Source organism: Tursiops truncatus, chromosome X (assembly GCF_011762595.2).
Source record: "Tursiops truncatus isolate mTurTru1 chromosome X, mTurTru1.mat.Y, whole genome shotgun sequence".
Lineage (NCBI taxonomy): Eukaryota > Metazoa > Chordata > Mammalia > Artiodactyla > Delphinidae > Tursiops > Tursiops truncatus.
In genome coordinates this window covers 116,682,279-116,701,922 of record NC_047055.1, presented here as the reverse complement: position 1 = coordinate 116,701,922, position 19,644 = coordinate 116,682,279, and the positions used below count along the sequence as shown (strand labels likewise).

The window sequence follows — 19,644 nt, the reverse complement described above, 5'->3', positions numbered from 1 at the left end:
ATAATCTCATTTAGATTGGGGTAATATTTTAAACTGTGAGATAAAGCAGCATTAAGTGTGCTTTACTGAGATTCCCTGGGAGCAATGAACCATGTCTTTATCTTCAATGAATTCATATGTAACACCCATTACCCATGTGGTCTACCCCTGACCCCTAATTTTATCATGTAGGATGTTTTATGATACAGAGAGCAAAATGATTTATAAAACCCCTTCACTATGTTTTAATGGAGTGAGCTGGCAAGAGACAGCTCTCAAAAATCATGCTGAACTGGGATTTCTCTGCACCTCCTATCAGGGTAGCTTGCTCGACTGCCAGTCATTGTCTATGAGAAAATCTTAATTTAGAAACAGAGTTCATATTTCCCTAAGAGCTCTCATTCTAATTTTATATGGAATGCAATTTCCGCTCATTCTACTTGCTGATCTAGGAGAGGAATCACGGTATTGATTCTGAAGAGGCCATTTGAAATGCTGCACCATAAGGCAAACTTTTTTTTTTTTTTTTTTTTTTTTTGCAGTACACGGGCCTCTCACTGTTGTGACCTCTCCCGTTGTGGAGCGCAGGCTCCGGATGCGCAGGCTCAGCGGCCATGGCTCATGGGCCCAGCCGCTCTGCGGCATGTGGATCTTCCCGGACCGGGGCATGAACCCGTGTCTCCTGCATCAGCAGGCAGACTCTCAACCACTGCGCCACCATGGAAGCCCGGCAAACCTTTTTTATAGACACTGGAAAGTCAGGTTTTTAAGATTAATCATTCTAAGTGTACCTTTAGCTTCTGTATTATTTTATAAAATGTTTAAAGCAGGATCACATAAAGCAAAGATTGATTCCATCTTCATGTTATTTCTATGCTGTTTCACCCATCTGGTTTATCTCCTGAACCGAAAATAAGTCTCAAAGAAAATATATTTTATTGGTTCTGACTACTTTCAATTATAAATCGAGCCAAATCAGATAATAAATAGTTTCCACTGGGAAGCTTCGCCAAGATATCTAATAGCGCAGTTAAGGAAAATTTAACTGAAAACGAATTGCAAATATTTTTGTTTGCGTAAACAGTCATGAAAGGGCAAAATACTTTAAAACATTTTAAAGTTAGTGCTGCATCTTCAGTGTGCGGTTTATTGCTGTGAAACTTCTCCCCATACACAAGATTTCCTTTTTCTTCTTCTCTTTACAAGAACTACTGTCCCATTTACCCTCTGTTCCGTACATTCTGGTACTTCTATCACAGATTTTGATATCATCAATTTTGTATGTATAGTTGAAGCCTTCTTATCTGATGCAATCCGGATCATTAATTGAAAAAGATTAAGCTGCCTCCAACATTGTACTTTAAATTAAATTGTAAATGTGCATCCATTTGCCAATTTTTAGAAATTGGATTGAAGCACTGCCTTTCTTTATAAAGCATACCCATAATGCACCACTGAAATCCTTCTAGATTTTCAGTTTCCCCTAATCTTTTACTGTCATCTCTGCCATACTAATTCTAAGAGTTTTCTTTAGCAATATACTTTTACAAAGCACGTGACTTCGGTTGCTCTAGAAATACAAACTCTTTTCAAGCTTATTTCGTTAATTTAAGTATTATTTAATTAAATCGCATAATTGCAATCACTGGTGCAACTGGCATAAACAGATTAGAGAACAATCACACCTGCCTTTAAGTCCACTTCAACTTGCCAGGCGGAGTAGCAGGGGGCAAGTGGACCAGGGGAGCCGATCATCCTGGGCGTTCAGGCACCTCATTCAACGTATTCCGCATGGAATGAGGTGCACTGCTTAGTCCAATTCATTTTGGGTAAGTGGAGGTCAGCTCGGAGGGCTCCTAGTGTGTTTCCCCACCTTTATTGAGATCCAGGGGCTGTGTCAAACTTTTTAATACCCCCCAGAACCAGAAGCAAAGCGCAGAGCACAGTGAGCATGAATAATTACTTATTCAAATAAGTTTGAAACATTTTACTATCCACATAAACCAGTTAGTTGTCATCTCAATAACCACAAATATTTTTAGATTTCTAAATATATTTTCTAAGCCCCAACAGTATATTTGATACTGGTTCTTCTAAGGGACTGGCATGCAAGCTGATAAACTGCCCCAAGCTTCAGGGACACAGGATACAAACTCCTGTAACCTGTTGATCTCTGTGTTGATGTGTAATGTCATTGTCATCTCAGCTGCAGGGAAGGGGTTTAGAGCTAATATCCTTGGGATCTGTTGGTTTTCTGACCATGTTGTTTTATTTTGTTTTTTTTTAAATCATATACTGCATAAGATTTCAGCCGGGGGCTGGTCAAAGGACTTGTTGCCTCAGAAAAAGACTGCTGTCAAAGATCTTTCTCCTGCACAATTTTTAAAGCTACTATTCAACAGTCAGAAGGCTTGAAAAAAAACACAATGTATCAAAAATTAAGAAGATCCTGGAAATCCATAAAACATCTCAAATAAGTACTCTTAAATAAGGAAGTACTAATTCTATTTGTCTTATTTTAGTTCTGTTAATTCCTTCTCTTCTTCAGGGTGTCGTTAGTGGGCAATTACATGACTTCACTATACTCACCATGAACTTTAAAATATCTAACTTAGGCAAATAGTTAACGTCCAGCATTTTCTAACGTTCAAAACTCCACCTGTCCTTACAAAACTAAATCTACTGATGTCCATCTTTTAAGTACTTCCTGCGTCAATTAATATTTTTTTTAATTTATTATTTATTTGGCTGCGCCGGGTCTTAGCTGTGGCACATGGGATCTTCATTGCCGCGCGGGGGACCTTCATTGTGGCACGCGGGATCTTTAGTTACGGCATGCGGGATCTTTTTCTTTGTTGTTGTGGCATGTGGACTCTTAGTTGAGGCATGTGGGATCTAGTTTCCTGACCAGGAATCAAACCCAGGGCCCCTGCACTGGGAGCATGGAGTCTTAACCACTGGACCACCAGGGAAGCCCCAATTAATATTTTTAACAGTCATCCTAATCTCCACTTATGGAATCTCCCCAGACTACTTTCTCAAGCCAAACTGCAGTCTCTTTATTCCAGCCCCATACATTAAGTACATATTTATAACATCTATTTCAACAGAATGGAGGTACATGACATTTAAGACAATTACTTGCTTATCAGTTCCTGCCATCTGTGGTTGCCTGCTGCCATCCTGGTTTTATAAGCAAGATAAAACTGAGGCAATAAAGTCAGAGAGCATTTTTTGGATTCTCTCTATAGATAGGTCAGTACACATTCAATAGCTATTTCTGCTTTGTTGTTTCTTTTTTTCTGGTGATGTGTTCTTGCCCTTTTGTTTTTCTCATTAATATCTCCATTCGGGGGTCAAGAGGAGGAAGGGAAGGAGATGAAATTCAAATGAGGTCACCTGGCCAGCTATTCGTTGGCTGAAGCAGGTTCCCAAGAGGGCAGTTTCGCGAGCTAGATTCTCTCCATGGTCCACTTTACCCTGGACAGATGCAAGTTCGCTCCAGCACTACAGACCGTGACCCCATTTCCTGCCAGATGTTTTGCACTTGTGGCTCATGGTCATGAGAGGTGACCAGGCCAGTGAATAGGGATGACTCAGGAAAATCCTGCCTCACCTCGAGAAAAACAAGTGGATGTGTAAGTCATTCTTACCCCTCGAACCACTGACCTTTTCACTTGTTAAATTCTTGGACTAAAGGTCTGTCAGGAAACAAGGCTCTAACTACTGATTCAAAGAGGGTTTGAAGATTATTTGTTAATCTTTCTCCCCTTCAACCTCTACAATGTCATTTAAACTGAAGGGGTTCAGAATGAGACTCCCCAAGATGTGCCCCTTTGGCACGCAGATTGTTTTGAGCTGAAGACAGTCAAGGCCCAAAAGACTCAGGAAGAGCTTCCAACCACTCTCTTAACTACCTTAAAGAATTTAGCTAAGGGGCCTGGTTCAAAGAGAGAGCTATTACCAGAGATAACTTTCATCTGAATGACCTACCTGGATGGCAGGGCAAACATCTAATTACCAAACATCTGCTCTTCTTATCGTCCTGTGAATTACTCTCCTCCCCTTTGAAGCCCCAGGTTCCTATCTCATTCTTTGGCTCAGGATGGCATCTGCCCAACTTGCCCTTGGGTCTCTCATTTTACGGGACCCCTGTGCCTATGTAATTAAGTTTGTTTTTCTCCTGTTAACCTGTCTCATGTCAATCTAACTCATAGCCCAGCCAAAAAGAACCTAGAAGAGTAGAGGAAAAATTTGTCCTTGCCTATAAAACCAAAGTCAAATGTGAGCTTTTGTAGAGCCCAGAAGCTAAGAAAGGTTTTTATGTTTTCAAATGGCTAAAAACAATCCCAAGAGTAGTAGTTCATGACACGTGAAAAATATATGAAATTCACATTTCAGTGGCCATAAATCAACTTCTTTTGGAACAACCATCCCAATTATTTATGTATGACCTGTGACTGCTTTTGTGCTACAAAGGCAGGAATGAGTCACTGCAAGAGAAACCGTACGGCCCGCAATGATGAAGAGAGCTGCTATGTGGCCCTGTCCTTTCTCATTCTACACATTTCTGGTATCCTTAGCACCTCAGAATCCATGTGCTTTATTACTTTCCATTTGTGCAGATTATTTTATTTCTCCTGAAATCCTAAGTCAGGGGTGCTACCTCCATAAAAATGGCTTTTACTCCATTTTAGAAAGTACTATGTGATAACCAAGATTTTCAAAAGATCATAAAAACAAATGACGCTTCATCCCTTCCAGATGGTTAATATAGTTTAATGTGTGTGCCCACGGACTTGTGATACGACTACTAAATTGTTTTCACACTTTCTCAAATGCTGAAATAAATGAATTTTGCTTCTGAATCATAATTGAAATGCTAATCAATGAAAGAGGAACTAAGCCCATTTCTGTGGTATAAAATCAAAATACACGAGCTTGTGGTACCACTATTTTTCAGAAGATTAATTTCAGGCAATTAAACTGCCCTTCTGGAGAATATAAAGAATGCTTTAAATGGCTTTGGGTGTAGCCTTCAAGCCCTCAGCAGACAGCATCAGTGAGCCAGCTGTCTGGGGCTGGGAGTGTGTTGTCCAAGGAGTAGCCGTGCTAGGGCAGCAAGCTCACTGCAGAGGAGGCTACCCTACAGGTTGGGGTAAAGAGCTCCAACCACAGAGGGCCTCAGAAATGGGATTCTTGGCCTGTAGCTTGGAGCGGTCAGATGCTCTGCTCCATCCCCCTCACCCCGTCCACACCACCCATCAGGGCCATGAGGGGCAGGGAAGGGGAGAAGGGAGGCTGGTTCTCCTACTGTAGGTTTTCCCAGAAGCACTGCCTGAGGTGCATATTTGAGTCCAAGGAGTCTATCTGGGAGGCAGTCCCAGGAAACACCAGTCCAGGAATCGGGAGAGTTAGACAGGAAAGGGAAGGCAGACGATGAAGGATGTGTTACCAAGGACGCTCACATGGGTTGCTTGAACATAACGCCTCCAGGAGACTCTAGGAAAAGGCGTCACACACAGGCCTCAGCGCTAACCCACCTGAGGGGCAAGGCAGCTTCCTTAGCACCTTCATCCTGCCCTGACTGGGGCAGAGTAGCCTTCCCAGGATTCAGAGAAAGCCTCAGGCCAAGAAACACAGGTACTACTGGCAGTTGGAAGTTGGTCAGTGGGCCCTGACAAACCTACAGCGACCTTTCCTGGCCTCCATGCTGCTTCTAGGAGGATGGGGAGAGTGGGAGTAGATACAGGCAGGAGCCAGCCTACTCTACAAGCTCCACTCTCCCACCACTCCTGGCTCTTCTACTACTGGGTTGGCTAAAGGCTTTAGACTGGAAAAGACAAGTTAGATGGTGTGGTTCCTGTGCTGTCACTGTACAAAGGATATGGGGTGGGGCACAGGGAGTGGAATTGACAAGCCCTTGGTTCTGGTCCCAGGTCTACCAATGCATAATTCTGGCAAGTTTAATAGCTCTCTAGACTTTACATACCTCATCTATAAAATGAGAGTTGATTGGGTCTCAAACATCCCTTCTAGACTAGACTCAACAAGTGACACATGCACAGCCCCTCGGAATAAAAGAAAACCGACTTAGACATTTCTCAGAAGCACCTGGGACTGCAAATTCACCTCCTTCCACCTCCCAGGAGATAGTGTCCTGCTCCCCTTGCAGCCCATTAAAGCTTTATCAGTATGGGGCTTGCCAACATCCTAGCAAGGTGTCAACCCACATAATTGCGCCTGGACCTTACATTTGCACACAGGCCACAGTAAAATGGCTGCTGTCATGTCTGGTGTTCCTGTTCTCCTCCCTCACTGAATATACTGGAAGCTGAGAGGTGCCCTGCCCTGGGTGTACCAGGATGTACCAGGATGTACAGGGGGCTGGTGCCGAACAGGAGGAAACACAGTATTCAATCACACGAAAGGTTTCATCTTACCTTTCCTTCCTGGCAGTAGTTTAAATGATATTGCAATTGAACCCAAAGCAACACACTCATCACTTACCAATATACACATTTCCAGATATGGTATAAATGAAGCTTGTCCACCCTGAAAAAGGACCAGCGACATTAAAAGGTTAGTGTCCATAATGCCAAAAGGAACAAAGAGATAACGATATCAAATATTTAATACTCTACATATGACATACAAATATATAAACTTATATAAGTTACAGATACAAAAGGTTTGAAAATGAAATCTCTTAGATATAAATACATTTTAAAACTTAAGTTCTGTAAACAGTTTTAAGCACAGTCCCACATGCATGCATTCACACACAAACACACACACCCCCCAAAACCTAAATGAACTGGCCTCAAGTATTTAATAGCCACCCAAGCAGGCAGTGCGCTATTCACTGGCTATATATCTATATGCCAACAGCTGTACTAACAAACAAGCTGTTCCTTCCGGGTTGAACATCATGTTAAGAACTACAGCACACCAGTCTGGCTTATCTTCAGTTCCTTGGGCCTCCAAACAGTTTTTTTGTTTTTTTTGTTTGTTTGTTTTTGGCTGTGTTGCGTCTTCGTTGCTGTGCGCGGGCTTCTCATCGTGGTGGCTTCTCTTGTTGCGGAGCACGGGCTCTAGGTGTGCGGGATTCAGTAGTTGCGGCACGCGGGCCCTAGAGCACACAGGTGGGATTCAGTAGTTGCGGCACGTGGGCTCGGTAGTTCTGGCTCGTGTGCACCAGAGTGCAGGCTCCTTAGATGTGGCGCACGGGCTTAGCTGCTCCATGGCATGTGGGATCTTCCCGGACCAGGGCTTGAACCTGAGTCTCCTGCATTGGCAGGCAGACTCCTAACACTGCGCCACCAGGGAAGTCCCCTCCAAACAGTTTTAAGTGACAACCCACTATCTGCCCTCTTGGACCGAGCACTGGATTTCCACGGATATTTACGTATTGTCCCTATGGCCCACAGGGGACGCTGCAGCGCCACTGAGGGACATGAATGTAGGAGTGGCCAGCTCAAAACAGAATCAGAACATCACTCCGTGTGCCTCTGGGAGAAAAGAAGATCTGCGAAGGGAATGCAGGGCCGAGTCCAAGGTACAAGGGCAGGACCCACACTGGAGCCTGTGAGAGAGTCAACGTGGTGGCAGAGTAAACAAAACCAAGGCAGGCATGGAAGAATCACAGAGGACAAAGTAGACTCTAGGGATGTGGCTGTGCTGGCAGGTGGGTTGAAAAGTGCAAGAGAGGCCCACGTGATAAGGCATGACTGATCAAACTTAACATAAACTGAGTCTGGTTTGGAAAGCCTGAAGGATGGCAAAACAAAGACAGACACTCAGGTGGACGCCAGACGATATTTTTTTCATCCTCCTATTTCACACTTTTTCCTCCCCGAGATTTTACGAGAATGAGTGTAAGGGCTCTGGAATTAAGTCTAACTGCTCAGAGCACACTCGCTCTTTTGCTCCCTTACTGACCCACTTGTTCAGTCTTCCGAGCTCGGCCTCCCATCATCCAGTGACCAGCTACCACTCAGGTGTACTTGCTGTGGGTGGAGACAGAAAGACGAAGGCACAGCCAGGGGTCTTCATATTGTCCAATCTGGGGGGACGGAGGTTCGTGCTAGATGCTGAAAACACATGCTAACTGTTCCCGGCCCATAAATATCATTAGCAATTCGGTATTTGTGTTTTCAGTTTCTTTTCTCTTTTATGCACTATATATTATTTGCTTAAAAACTAGAACTCAGTGTTCTATTTTGGATAGCTTTCCAAAACACAGAGAAATAATTCATCCTTGGGAAAGACTGCAAAGCATTCCATTGCAAGGACGTGTTGTGATTGACATAATCGATCCTCTCCTCGTGGTTGAAAGGTATTAAAAAATTAATGGTTTCCAAGTTTGACAGAACGTCAAAGCTCTCAATTGTTCAAGTGGGTTTTTATTTGGAATCATTTTGATTGTTCTAAACTCATTTCTCCTCCACCACCTTTGCTTCATTCCTACTCACCCTTCAAGCAGAAAACTAGTCTACACATAATTGCCTCGGTCTGTTTTCTTTCTCTTTTTATCTTTTGAAATCTTTTATCCAGAAGGACCAAACGTTTGCTTAAAGGAATGGCCAAGTCAATGTATTATGTGCATTCCCCTGTTGTTGTTCCTTGCGAAAGTCTTCCATTAGGATACAGACTCCACCTTCACCATCAATAACACAATTCATGCTACTGGCTAGAAGGCACAGTGTTACAGGGAATAAAATAGGAACAGAGGGCAATTTCCTTTTTTCCTTCTTTTTATCATGTTGTCTATCTGCACTGCACTTGCTTCTACTGAACCTAGTTTAATTCCCACTAAGCATTTTTTCTTAAAACTATAGCAAAACAACACTCAAATCGTGTGAATGCTTACTATATGTTTATGAACTACCACATTTTTTTGGAATTCCTTCTCTGCCAAGAGCAGGATTGTATCATCAAAGAGTTCTCTTGTGAGATTTTCAGGTCCCTCTCATCTTTCTTTGTTCCCCTATCTTTCCCCCCACTTTTCTGTCCTGCACCAGGAATGGATACCATCCTGGCATTTTTATTTCTGTCTGAGGTCACAGGCCCTGCAACTGTGGTCTCCAAGCTACTGGCTCTTCACAGCTGGGAAGCTCTTTCCCCTCCCTCCCTCAGTCAATGACAACGAACAGGAGCTGGGATGAAGGTCACATTAACCCCTGGTCCTGTAGCTTGGGTTAATCGGCAACACATTTATGTCAGCCCTTCTTCAGTCCAACAGAAGACGTGGAAAACTTTTCTTTTAAACACAAATCATTTTCTGTGGCATTTGCTCTCATTTCCAGGGAGGTTCCCAATTCTTGCAAACATCCCTAGTGAGAGCGTTTCTTGGCCTACATTCCTTGCCTTAACCCAGCTCATTTTCCTTCCCCCTCAGTCTTAAGTTCATTATTTCAAAGAACTTTCCAATGGCTGCTTATACATGAATGTGTAGAGAAAGCAGAAAAACATGACTTGGTGGCATGCCACATCCATGACAAAGGTCAGCTCTGGGTTCGAAAGGGGAGAGGGGAACAGGGCTAAGGAGAGAAGAAACCTCTACCCAAACTCTGGGCCACACCAGATGCCACACCTCAAAGCAGTGCTGGTTCCTAAGAGCCTCCCCCCAGATGGCTCTGCATTCAGCTTGGGTAGGCAGCTCACTCACCATGGACCTCATGCCTGGCCTCCTGGACAGGAGGCAGACCCACCGGCTCTTCCCTTCCCCCTCCTCATTCCACCAAATTATTTGTTAATTTTTCCTTTGAAATAATTTCAGACATACAGAAAAGTTACAAAAATAGTATAGAGAATTACCATACACCACTCACCCAGATTCTCCAAAAGCTAACCTGTTATCACATATGGTTTAACATTCTCTCTAGAAATATACATCATTCTTTACTTTCTGAAATATTTGCGAGTAATCTTGGAGACATGATACCCCGTTACCTTGAAATAATTTCCTAAAAACAAGGATATTTTCCAACGTAACCCTAGTGCACTTATAAAAATTATGAAATACAGTATCAGTTTAAAAATTATGACCATTAATACAATACTATTAGCTATGTACAGATATTCAAATTGAGCTAGTTGTCTCAGTAATGCTTTTTAGGGCAAAAAGAAAAAAACATGTCTAGGCCAGGATGGAATCCGGGTTCACATGCGGCATTTAGTTGTCATGTCTAATCTCCTTTCATCTGAAATAGCTCCTCAGTCGTTTTCTTCATTAAAAGTACAGACCCATTATTTTGTAGAATGTCCCTCAGTTTGGGTGTCTGTGATGTGTCCTCATCATTAGACCACATTGTTTGTTAATCCCTTTCCCTCTCAACTTTAGAGACTGGTTTTTGTTTATTTTCAATACTTTAATATTTTAGTTCAGAAGAGCACAAAGGATGAAACAATGAACATAGACATTGGCATATTTATTTCATATCTTTCTTCTCTTTTAGGTGAGAGAAACAGCCCCTAACTGGTTACCTCCGATCAGTTTTCTACACGCAGAGAACGTGACTTTGTTGCAGGAGAAGGGGGCACGAAAGAATGGTCACGTCCCAGGTCTCATCCGAGCCCCTGGGACGGGCTGCCAAGTGAGGGTCCTTGGCTTCACAAAGGAAGGAATTCAAGAGGAAGCTGAAGTAGAGTGAAAGCAAATTTATCCAGGGAGATATGTGCTCCATAGACAGAGTGCGGTCCATCTCAGAAGGCAAGAGAGGCCTCTAGGGTGTGGGGACGTTAGATTTTATGGGCTGGGTAATAGGCTAACGAGTGGGAGGAGTATTCCAGCTAATTTGGGGAAGGGGCGGGGATTGCCAGGAATTGGGCCACGGGCCATTTTTCTGGCCTTTTATGGTCCGCCTGGGAACTGTCGTGGCAACTGTGGGTGTGTCATAAACATGCTAACGTATTACAAGGAGCGTATGATGAGGCTCAAGGTCTACAGGAAGTCAAACCTTCGGCCATCTTGGGCCTAGTAGGTTCTAACCAGTTTTTGTTGTACGTATCTGCTTCGACTGTCACATCTCTCTCTCTCACTCTGACTCCCATCTCCCTCTTTCATTTATACAGATCCTTAGGATTACATCAGCCCACCTGGATCACCCAGGCTAATCTCCCCATCTCAAGATCCTTAATTTAATCACACCTGCAGCATCCCCTATACCATGTAAGGTAACACATTCAAAGGTTCCAGGATTAGGTCGTGGACATCTTCGTGGGGCCATTATTCTGCTTACCACAGAATAATGCGATAAGCTATATGTTCTCTAAAGAAATTTTGTGGACTGATGTACATATACTCTAAAGAAAAGTTAAAAGTTGAGGGAAGCAAAATTAAGTTTTTCGATACCATAACATCCTCCATTTTTTAACACTCCAGATCATGCTTTTAAATGCCAAGTAGCAGGGATACTGTGAAGGAAGATGGAGAAAACAGAGTGCTTGTTGAGGGCCCAACTTTGATGCAGTCAGTCAGAAGACAAAGGGGACAGGAGGACCAGAAGGCGCAAGTTTCTCGGCAAAGATTGATATTTTCCTAGAAATACAGATTTACGTCCTTCTCAATGAATGGTAACACATGGTGCTATCTGTATATCAGTTTGCAGCGAGGGAAATCAGACTGCTTTGCAAGAGATGGTAAAAGTCACTGCAAAAAAACACAAAACACGAAACACAACTACTTATTCTTACTTTAGCCAAGAACCAACATGAAAAATGTGAGAGGAATCTGGTACCGTCAGGGACTCAACAGATTGGATTCTTTGTGAGTGATGCACCATCTAGCTCAATTTCTGATATCAAGTGCCTTCCAAATCATCACTGCATGAAACATCTGTTTTCCGCAAGATTAGCACAGCCCCACAGAAATGTGCCTTGCCCAAAGGAAATAAAGAGATGGTAAAAATCGATTCCAATATTATTTATGGGATGGAATTCAGATAAAACCTGTCCGACTCATGAGAAATGTTGCCAGTCTCCCTTAACTGGATGTCCCTTGGGACATATGCTTTTTTCTGGTGTCAGAAATGGGATGGTAGCAGTGTATGCCTCTATTTCTATCCCTTTAGTTTGGTGATGATACAAGAAAGTCAACATTAAATTAGTTAGATTGCAAAGCTTATGCCAAAAGCCAAACAAAACCCAGACATCCACGTCAAATCCCTTTACCGTGAGTAGCAAAACAATCAAAATATTATAAACAAAACACGATCAGGACCCAGCCAATGGGCTACACATTTCAAGGAATATTTGATGCAACAAAGCACTCAAATAAAATGAATTTAGACAGTCCTTGAATTTTATACTGGAATTTGACTTGGAAAGGCGGATAAAAAAAAAAAAGACAAAAGGTGAGCTTGACTTGAATGGTTTGATAATAAAACTTGTACAGTATAATTTTACTAGCCAGTTTGTTGGATTACAGGCAGCCAGTACTATTGAGTCTGTAAATAGTAAGTGCTTTATAATACCTGAATTAATTGTTTGTCTGGCACTGGACAGGGAAGCCTCAAACGTTAGACTTGTCACCTAACGCAATGAAGGCCGTGTATGACTGTATACGGGGGGTGAGGGCACGGTGGGGGGGGAGAACACACTGTAACTGGAAGTGACATATTGGAAAAGAAAGGTTCTTCTGCATAACTGGGTTTATAACAGACTCGTTTAAAGTGGGTTTAGAGCGACTCAGTGATATACATTCATTTCTAAGCTACTTGTTTTTGTATGCATTCCAAAACAGTTTTGAAAACAAATCTCAGGTTTAAAATTCATAATGACAAGATAATCTAGAAGTACAGCTTTGTAAACTGACAGATACACATTCTCTTATGAGGCAATATATAGGGTGGCAGCGGAGTGCAGAGTCAAAATTAACATGAACCACACACGCAAGTGTTGGTGGGGTCATGGAGAAACTGCAGACCACTGTGCAGTAGCCAGGCGCAGGGAACAAGGGGAGCACCCGCTGACAGGGAAGAGCTAAATGCATCGTAGTCAACCCATGGCGTAGAACGTCGCCGTTCAACCAAGCCATACGAGCAGACTCGGAGGAACTTCCATGAGGTATTGTCTGGTCACAAAAGCAAGATGCAAAAAATATATTTCTGGTATGATTCCATTTTAGTAAAACAAGGACAAAATAACCTTGTATGTGTGTATATTTACATGCACATAAATGAAAGTGGAGAAGAGTAAGCGTCGAGAAAAACACTGTAAGATCTAATTCAAGGATATATCTGGCATCTACTGCAGATCTGGGATATACAGGGAGGATACTGCTATGGGTGGATGAGGGACGGAAAGGGTTTAGAGGAAAGCAAACTCGAAAGTAAAAGAAAAACCCACAGCACTAAAACTGCAAGCACACGTGCTATCACATTTATTGTTATAAAAATTATGTATGAAGGTAGACATATGCATTCATGTAAAAAATCTTCCTGTACTTAAAAATGCCCAGAATGAAAGAAACCAAAGAAGAAAACAATGGGTCTGAGGTTGATGCCTAATGACCTCAGGGGTGGCCATTTTTAAAAATAAAACTGGCCTTAAACACTTGGGAGTTTTCTAACTGTTCTTTGGATTTAAACGACGACTTAAAAGTAAATCCTCCATAACCAAAGCTGTACCTCAATCAAGAATGCACTTGTTCATAACTAACACAGATTGGATTGCCCTCCAGGAACTCTGTGAGTCAAAGGTGGCCTAGAAGTCAGGAGACCTGGGTAAACGTCCTGCCGTGTCCAGTGAGTCCTCACGTGGCCTTGAGCAAGGAGCGCATGTGTTGGGTCTCAGCGTTCACAATGACAAAATGAGGGGCGGCCCCAACGGTTCAGCCCTAACATTCTCTGAATTCCTCCTGATTTTCTTAACTTGAAAAGCTCAAGCAGTATTTGCTAATTTAAACATAATTAAACGTAAACAAGGTTCATAGAACTTTGTGTTGAGGTTCAGAAACAAGTCCATTCCAGAGAAAGCAGCCCCTTGTGGGTTTTTTTCCCCCTGAAATGATCACTAAACTGCAGAGCCCATCATACCTTTAGGAATAGGCTGGGAATGCTTTGCTCCTTGGCCCAATCTGAAGTCCAAATATAAAGTTGGTGTGTGAGTGTAACTCTTGGACCGCAAAGAAAAAGGAAATCATCACCATCTTTCCAAGAATAAGGTTCATCTTTACCTCAGCTGGACCCTCTGTCATGGGCCTGGAGTCTGGATCCATTAACATATACAATTCCTCCTTGGGAGATGCTGTTAGAGCAGGGAGGATGGGCTGCCAATATAGCCCCCTTCTAAGGGTCGCAGTCTAAAAGTTAGCCCTCCTAGCTTGACAAGCTAATTTCCAGATGACAGCTGTCTCCCTACAGCCATTTCTCAAATATGATCCAATGTCAATAGTTTACTGCCTAATAGCTGCTCCAACTTTCTCACTTCTACCCTTCTACTAATGTGGTAGGTTAATGCACATCAGATGCATCTTTCTTCCCCAGGTCTCAATAAAGCCATGTCTATTTTGAAATTCAAAGAGGGCAGCCTGTAAATATTTTGATTTGTTCTAACTTGGCCCTCTTGCATAAAAAGGTGGTCCAACACTGCTGGTCTGAAAAAGCCACAGCTCAAAATGTAAGAAAGACCCACTTTTGCAGGATTTTCCATTGTAAACAGTGGCTTTGATTCGATCAACAGTTCAGCAGAGTTTGTAATTCAATATAACACCATTCTGAATCACTGGCACAGACCAAAATCTGAGGGATTATCACTGTTGCCATAAACTTTATGATGTTTCATTGTTTACCCCAAAGTCCCAGTGGTTCTGTTCTACTTATTTTTTTTAACTTAAAAAACACACAGAGATGAAAAAGTACATAACGCCAGATTCGGCAAGGATGTGGAGTAACTGGAACTTTCATACGCTGCTGGTGGGACTATCACTTGATATAAACACTTGAGAAAACTGTATGGCAGTACATAGTACAGATGAATACATGCATAATCTATGACCCAGCATTCCAACTCAATAGGCGTGTCCCCAACAGACATGTCCACCTGAAGACATGTACTCAAATCTTGATAGTGACACTGTCAGCAATAGCCCCAAGCTGGAAATATTCCCAATGTCTTTAATGATAGAATGGATAAATGAACTGTGATATATACAAGGGACTACAATACAGCAAAGAGAATGAAGGAACCCAGCTATATGCAACAACTCAGATGAATCTCACAAGCACAATGTTGAACAAACGAAGGCAGACACAGATTGTATAACATATGATTCCACTTCTATAAAGTTCAAAACAAGGCAAAACTAATCTATCGTATCAGAAGTCAGAAAAGTGGTTACCTTGGGAAGGTCAGTAACTGAATGGGGTTTAAAAGGGCGCTTCTGGAGCCTGGCAATGTTCTGTTTCATGATTTCACGGATGAGTTCACTTGGTGAAAATCCTCTGAGCTGTACACATGATTTGTGCACTTTTCTGTGTATGTTATATTTTAACAAAAAGCTTACACTCGTTAAAAACATGCATGTGTAAATAGACCACAAAAGAAAATCCAGAGCCCAGAATTATTTACTATCCTTGATAAAGGCATCATTTGGCAGAGAATAACTATGTAAACTCCATGAGGACATGGACACATCTGCCCTTTTCACCCGGGGCCAATGCACAGGGCCTGTCACATAGTAGGTGTTGAATAAATATTTACCAAATGATGTTTCATAATGGAAAATCTCATGTATAATAACAAATTTATTTAAAAAAAATAACCAATTTATTTACAGTATACATAGCATATTCATCAATTGCTTTACCAACACGTAGCAAAATGCCTCTCTTCAGGACAAGTGACTAGGTATGGCCCAAGTGTATGTCTGTACTTTAAGTTTTAGAATAGAGAATTGTAAATAATGCTATCGGAAGATTGTTCCCTTTCCTGTAAAAGTCTCATGTATAGAAGCTTTGGGCTTTAAGTGGTCTGGTACGTGGTTTTATGTGGCTTAGGAGGACAAGCTGCATCTATACAGCTCCAAAAGCTGGAAAGGCAAATTCCCCTGCGCATACATAAATGAAAGCAGAAAGACCTGTGACATCAAGGGCAACCTGAGGCCAAAGATTCCCAATCAACCTGAAGAGCCTGGATCACACATGAAACGAGGGCAGCACCCGCGGGATGCAGGGTCTGATCCTCTAGCATCATGAAGTGTGTAAGGCACCATCTGGAAAGGATCTGGTTTTGCCTGATGAAGACTTCTAAAATTACTTCTAAAAAGATCAAGGGGAAACTTCACTTAGTATCGGATGACTCCTCTTCCTGGGCAATATTTTGCTCTCTTCCAGAAAAAGAAGGTTCAAGCATCTTTCCCAACCTCTGCTTCCAGGGCCGCTGCAGTATCCCTGCCTACAGCAAGGACATGAATCAAAAAGAGGCTCTCGGTTTAACTTTTACTAGAATTCTCCCAGAACGTAGTCATAAAAATCATTCCAACCTGGAAACCAGGAGCCTCTGATGCTGGTATTGCTTTTCCTGCTGACTAGCAAAGCCTTTATCTTCTTCTGGGCTTAGTTCACTCAATCTGAAAATCTGGTGTTGGGACTTCACTGATGTTGAAGTGTATTTCTGCTTCTGAAATCTGAAGTCAGAAAATTTTAATGTCTCCCTCCACTTTTTAATATTGTAAATTCCCTTCTGATTTCTCAGACTAGAGCTGTAGAGAAGTGAGAACGTGGCTGGGGCGAGGGAGAGCCATGAGGGCTGTGGGGAGTGAATAGGGGGCTGCTGGCTAACTGCACTACTCTTGCCCTCAAGCTCGGCCATCAGTTTTGCCCTCCTGGTGAGCTCTTTTCTTCCTGCCTCTAGCTTCTCAACCTAATCCATATTGTCCCCAAAACAGTAACCTCTCTCTCTAATGCTGCAAGGACACAGATATGCGTATGCACACACAGACACAGAATTCTGTACTTACGTATTCGTTTACAAAATTGTAAACAAACCAACGAGAGACATTATAAAGCCACAAATATATCCTCCTGCCTTACAGTGTGCAAAGGGCTACAGGGAAATATGAAATTCATTTTGAAGGTGTTTTTCACAACATCTATAGCCAAAAACAGAATTCGGATTCTACTCTCCTTTTTGTACTGAAAATCAGATCATTGACAGTTTCAATATAACACGTCCTGAATAAGCAACTACCCAAAACCTATATGTACATTATTCTATTTCAGTTAATCCATCCTGAGATAAAATTCAATTTGAAAGCTGTTCCCATGAGTGTGTGTATACATATATGTATGGATACACACACACACACACACACACAGTTTTTGAAAAGCAAAAAGGTATTGCTTTTTAAGATTTTGATCTTCCTTGGTAACTGCTGGAATAGCAAATGTAAATTCTGTTCATTTAACTCAAAGATGATAATGCCAGGCTCAAATGCACTTTGAGCAAATCTGGACTTAATTTTTCCATCACACACACTGCTGCTTTGCAACTATAAAGAAATGTCGCCATTAGGCACACTCTTTCCTGAGTTCTGTTTTGTTTCTTTTCATGTATAGTATTAAACTATTAATAGGCCCTCAAAACAGAATGAAACTTTAATTAAGCAAATCATTCCTTTTTGTCCTCAATCTATCCATTTCCACAGGATTAAAATAAATTGGTCCAAGGCAACCCAGAATAAAACATTTCTCTATAAATCTGTTTCAGCATGTACCGAACTAATGCACCTGAATTCCATCAGTGAAATTACTTTCTTTCCCTTTTTCTTTTGGTCCTGATTAACATGCCTGCACACGTACTAAAATCCCAAGCTATTCCTCTCTTGTCTTTCTTTTCTTCTCATTTCTTAATTCTCTCTTTAAAGCATTTGGGAAACTTATCTTTAAAGGTTTTAGTCTGGGGCTTCCCTGGTGGCGCAGTGGTTGAGAGTCCGCCTGCCGATGCAGGGGACGGGGGTTCATACCCCCGTCTGGGAAGATCCCACATGCCGCGAAGCGGCTGGGCCCGTGAGCCACGGCCGCTGAGCCTGCGCGTCTGGAGCCTGTGCTCCGCAACGGGAGAGGCCACAACAATGAGAGGCCCGCGTACCACAAAAAAAAAAAAAAAAAAAAAAAGTTTTAGTCTGTATTTTAAAAGCCCAACGGCTTAAAATCTTACAGTTCAAATACCATGTAAGCAAGCCCTCTAGAAGTGAAGTAACAGAACTCTTTATGAGATGTGAAGGGTAAATTTTGGCTAACCTCTAACAACAGGGGTGCTACCAAACCCAGACAAGCCCTGTCTCTCTTCATAAATATGTCAGAATTAAACCCTAAATGAGTCTAAGACACCACTCCAATAATGACCACAGAACAAGCAAGACAAAAAAACAAGGTCTACAAAACCACTTCCTTCTGAACCCGAACTACCTTCATCTTCTATCCTTCAAAGACCTCCCGCTTCCCCGGGCTTTTGGTATGATACCCGTGTTAACCTGGTTTCCTTCCTCTGCTTTTATTCTTAAATGTGATCTTAATTAGAAGATGAAATCACTTCCACATGGAAGCTATGTGGCTTAGTACGTCTTCCCAAGAAAAAGAGTGCTATGTTGCTTGCTACGTATAAGCATGGTAAAGAAAATAAAGTCTCTTTCATCTTGCCGCTGCTCCTTTCACAGATAACTGCCACCCGTTTATCCCTGAATGCTGCTCATTTTGCCATCATGCTGGCTTTCCCTAAAAGCACGGGGCAGCAAGTTGTTACATGTCAGAGCTGTAATAAATACTTTCACATCTTTTTTTTTTTTTTTTTTTTAATTTATTTATTTATTTATTTATTTTTGGCTGTGTTGGGTCTTCGTTTCCGTGCGAGGGCTTTCTCTAGTTGTGGCAAGCGGGGACCACTCTTCATCGCGGTGCACGGGCCTCTCACTATCGCGGCCTCTCTGGTTGCGGAGCACAGGCTCCAGACGCGCAGGCTCAGTAGCTGTGGCTCACGGGCCTAGTCGCTCCGCGGCATGTGGGATCTTCCCAGACCAGGTCTCGAACCCATGTCCCCTGCATTAGTAGGCAGATGCTCACCCACTGCGCCACCAGGGAAGCCCTTTCACATCTTTTTGAGAAGTATTTCGAAAACCCTTGATGATTCAGTGATTTATTCAGGAAATGCACTTGAATTCTCAATCTTACTAGACGTTGCTTAAGCAAATTACTCTAAGGTAACAAGTGCAAATCCTCAGTATTGTATAAAAGAAAGAAACAGTGCATATACCTATTCCTGGATCCTTACTCTCATGTTGGATCATGCCCCTAACGTTGGGCATTTCGTTTTACAGTTGTTTTTTGGCATCACTGTTAACTTTTTTTTTTTTTTTTTTTTTTTTTTTTTTGCAGTACGTGGGCCTCTCACTGTTGTGGCCTCTCCCGTTGCTGAACACAGGCTCTGGATGCACAGGCTCAGCGGCCATGGCTCACAGGCCCAGGTGCTCCGCGGCATGTGGGATCCTCCCGGACCGGGGCACGAACCCATGTCCCCTGCATCGGCAGGCGGACTCTCAACCACTGTGCCACCAGGGAAGCCCCCACTGTTAACTTTTGATGAATATCTTTGCACATAAAATTTTGACCACATTTCTATTTTTTTCCTTCACACTGAAATTGTACATCTAAAAGTCCAGACATT

The 19,644-nt window shown here is 42.4% G+C and overlaps 1 protein-coding gene across 1 annotated transcript in view; it reads right to left on the bottom strand.

Annotated features, from left to right (window-relative positions):
- PIR (pirin) overlaps positions 1–19,644 on the bottom strand; it is a 101,581-nt gene that overhangs the window by 15,866 nt on the left and 66,071 nt on the right. Inside the window, 2 exon segments of the mRNA XM_033849542.2 lie at positions 6,490–6,534; positions 14,019–14,097. Coding sequence (XP_033705433.1) covers positions 6,490–6,534; positions 14,019–14,097 — 124 coding nt within the window.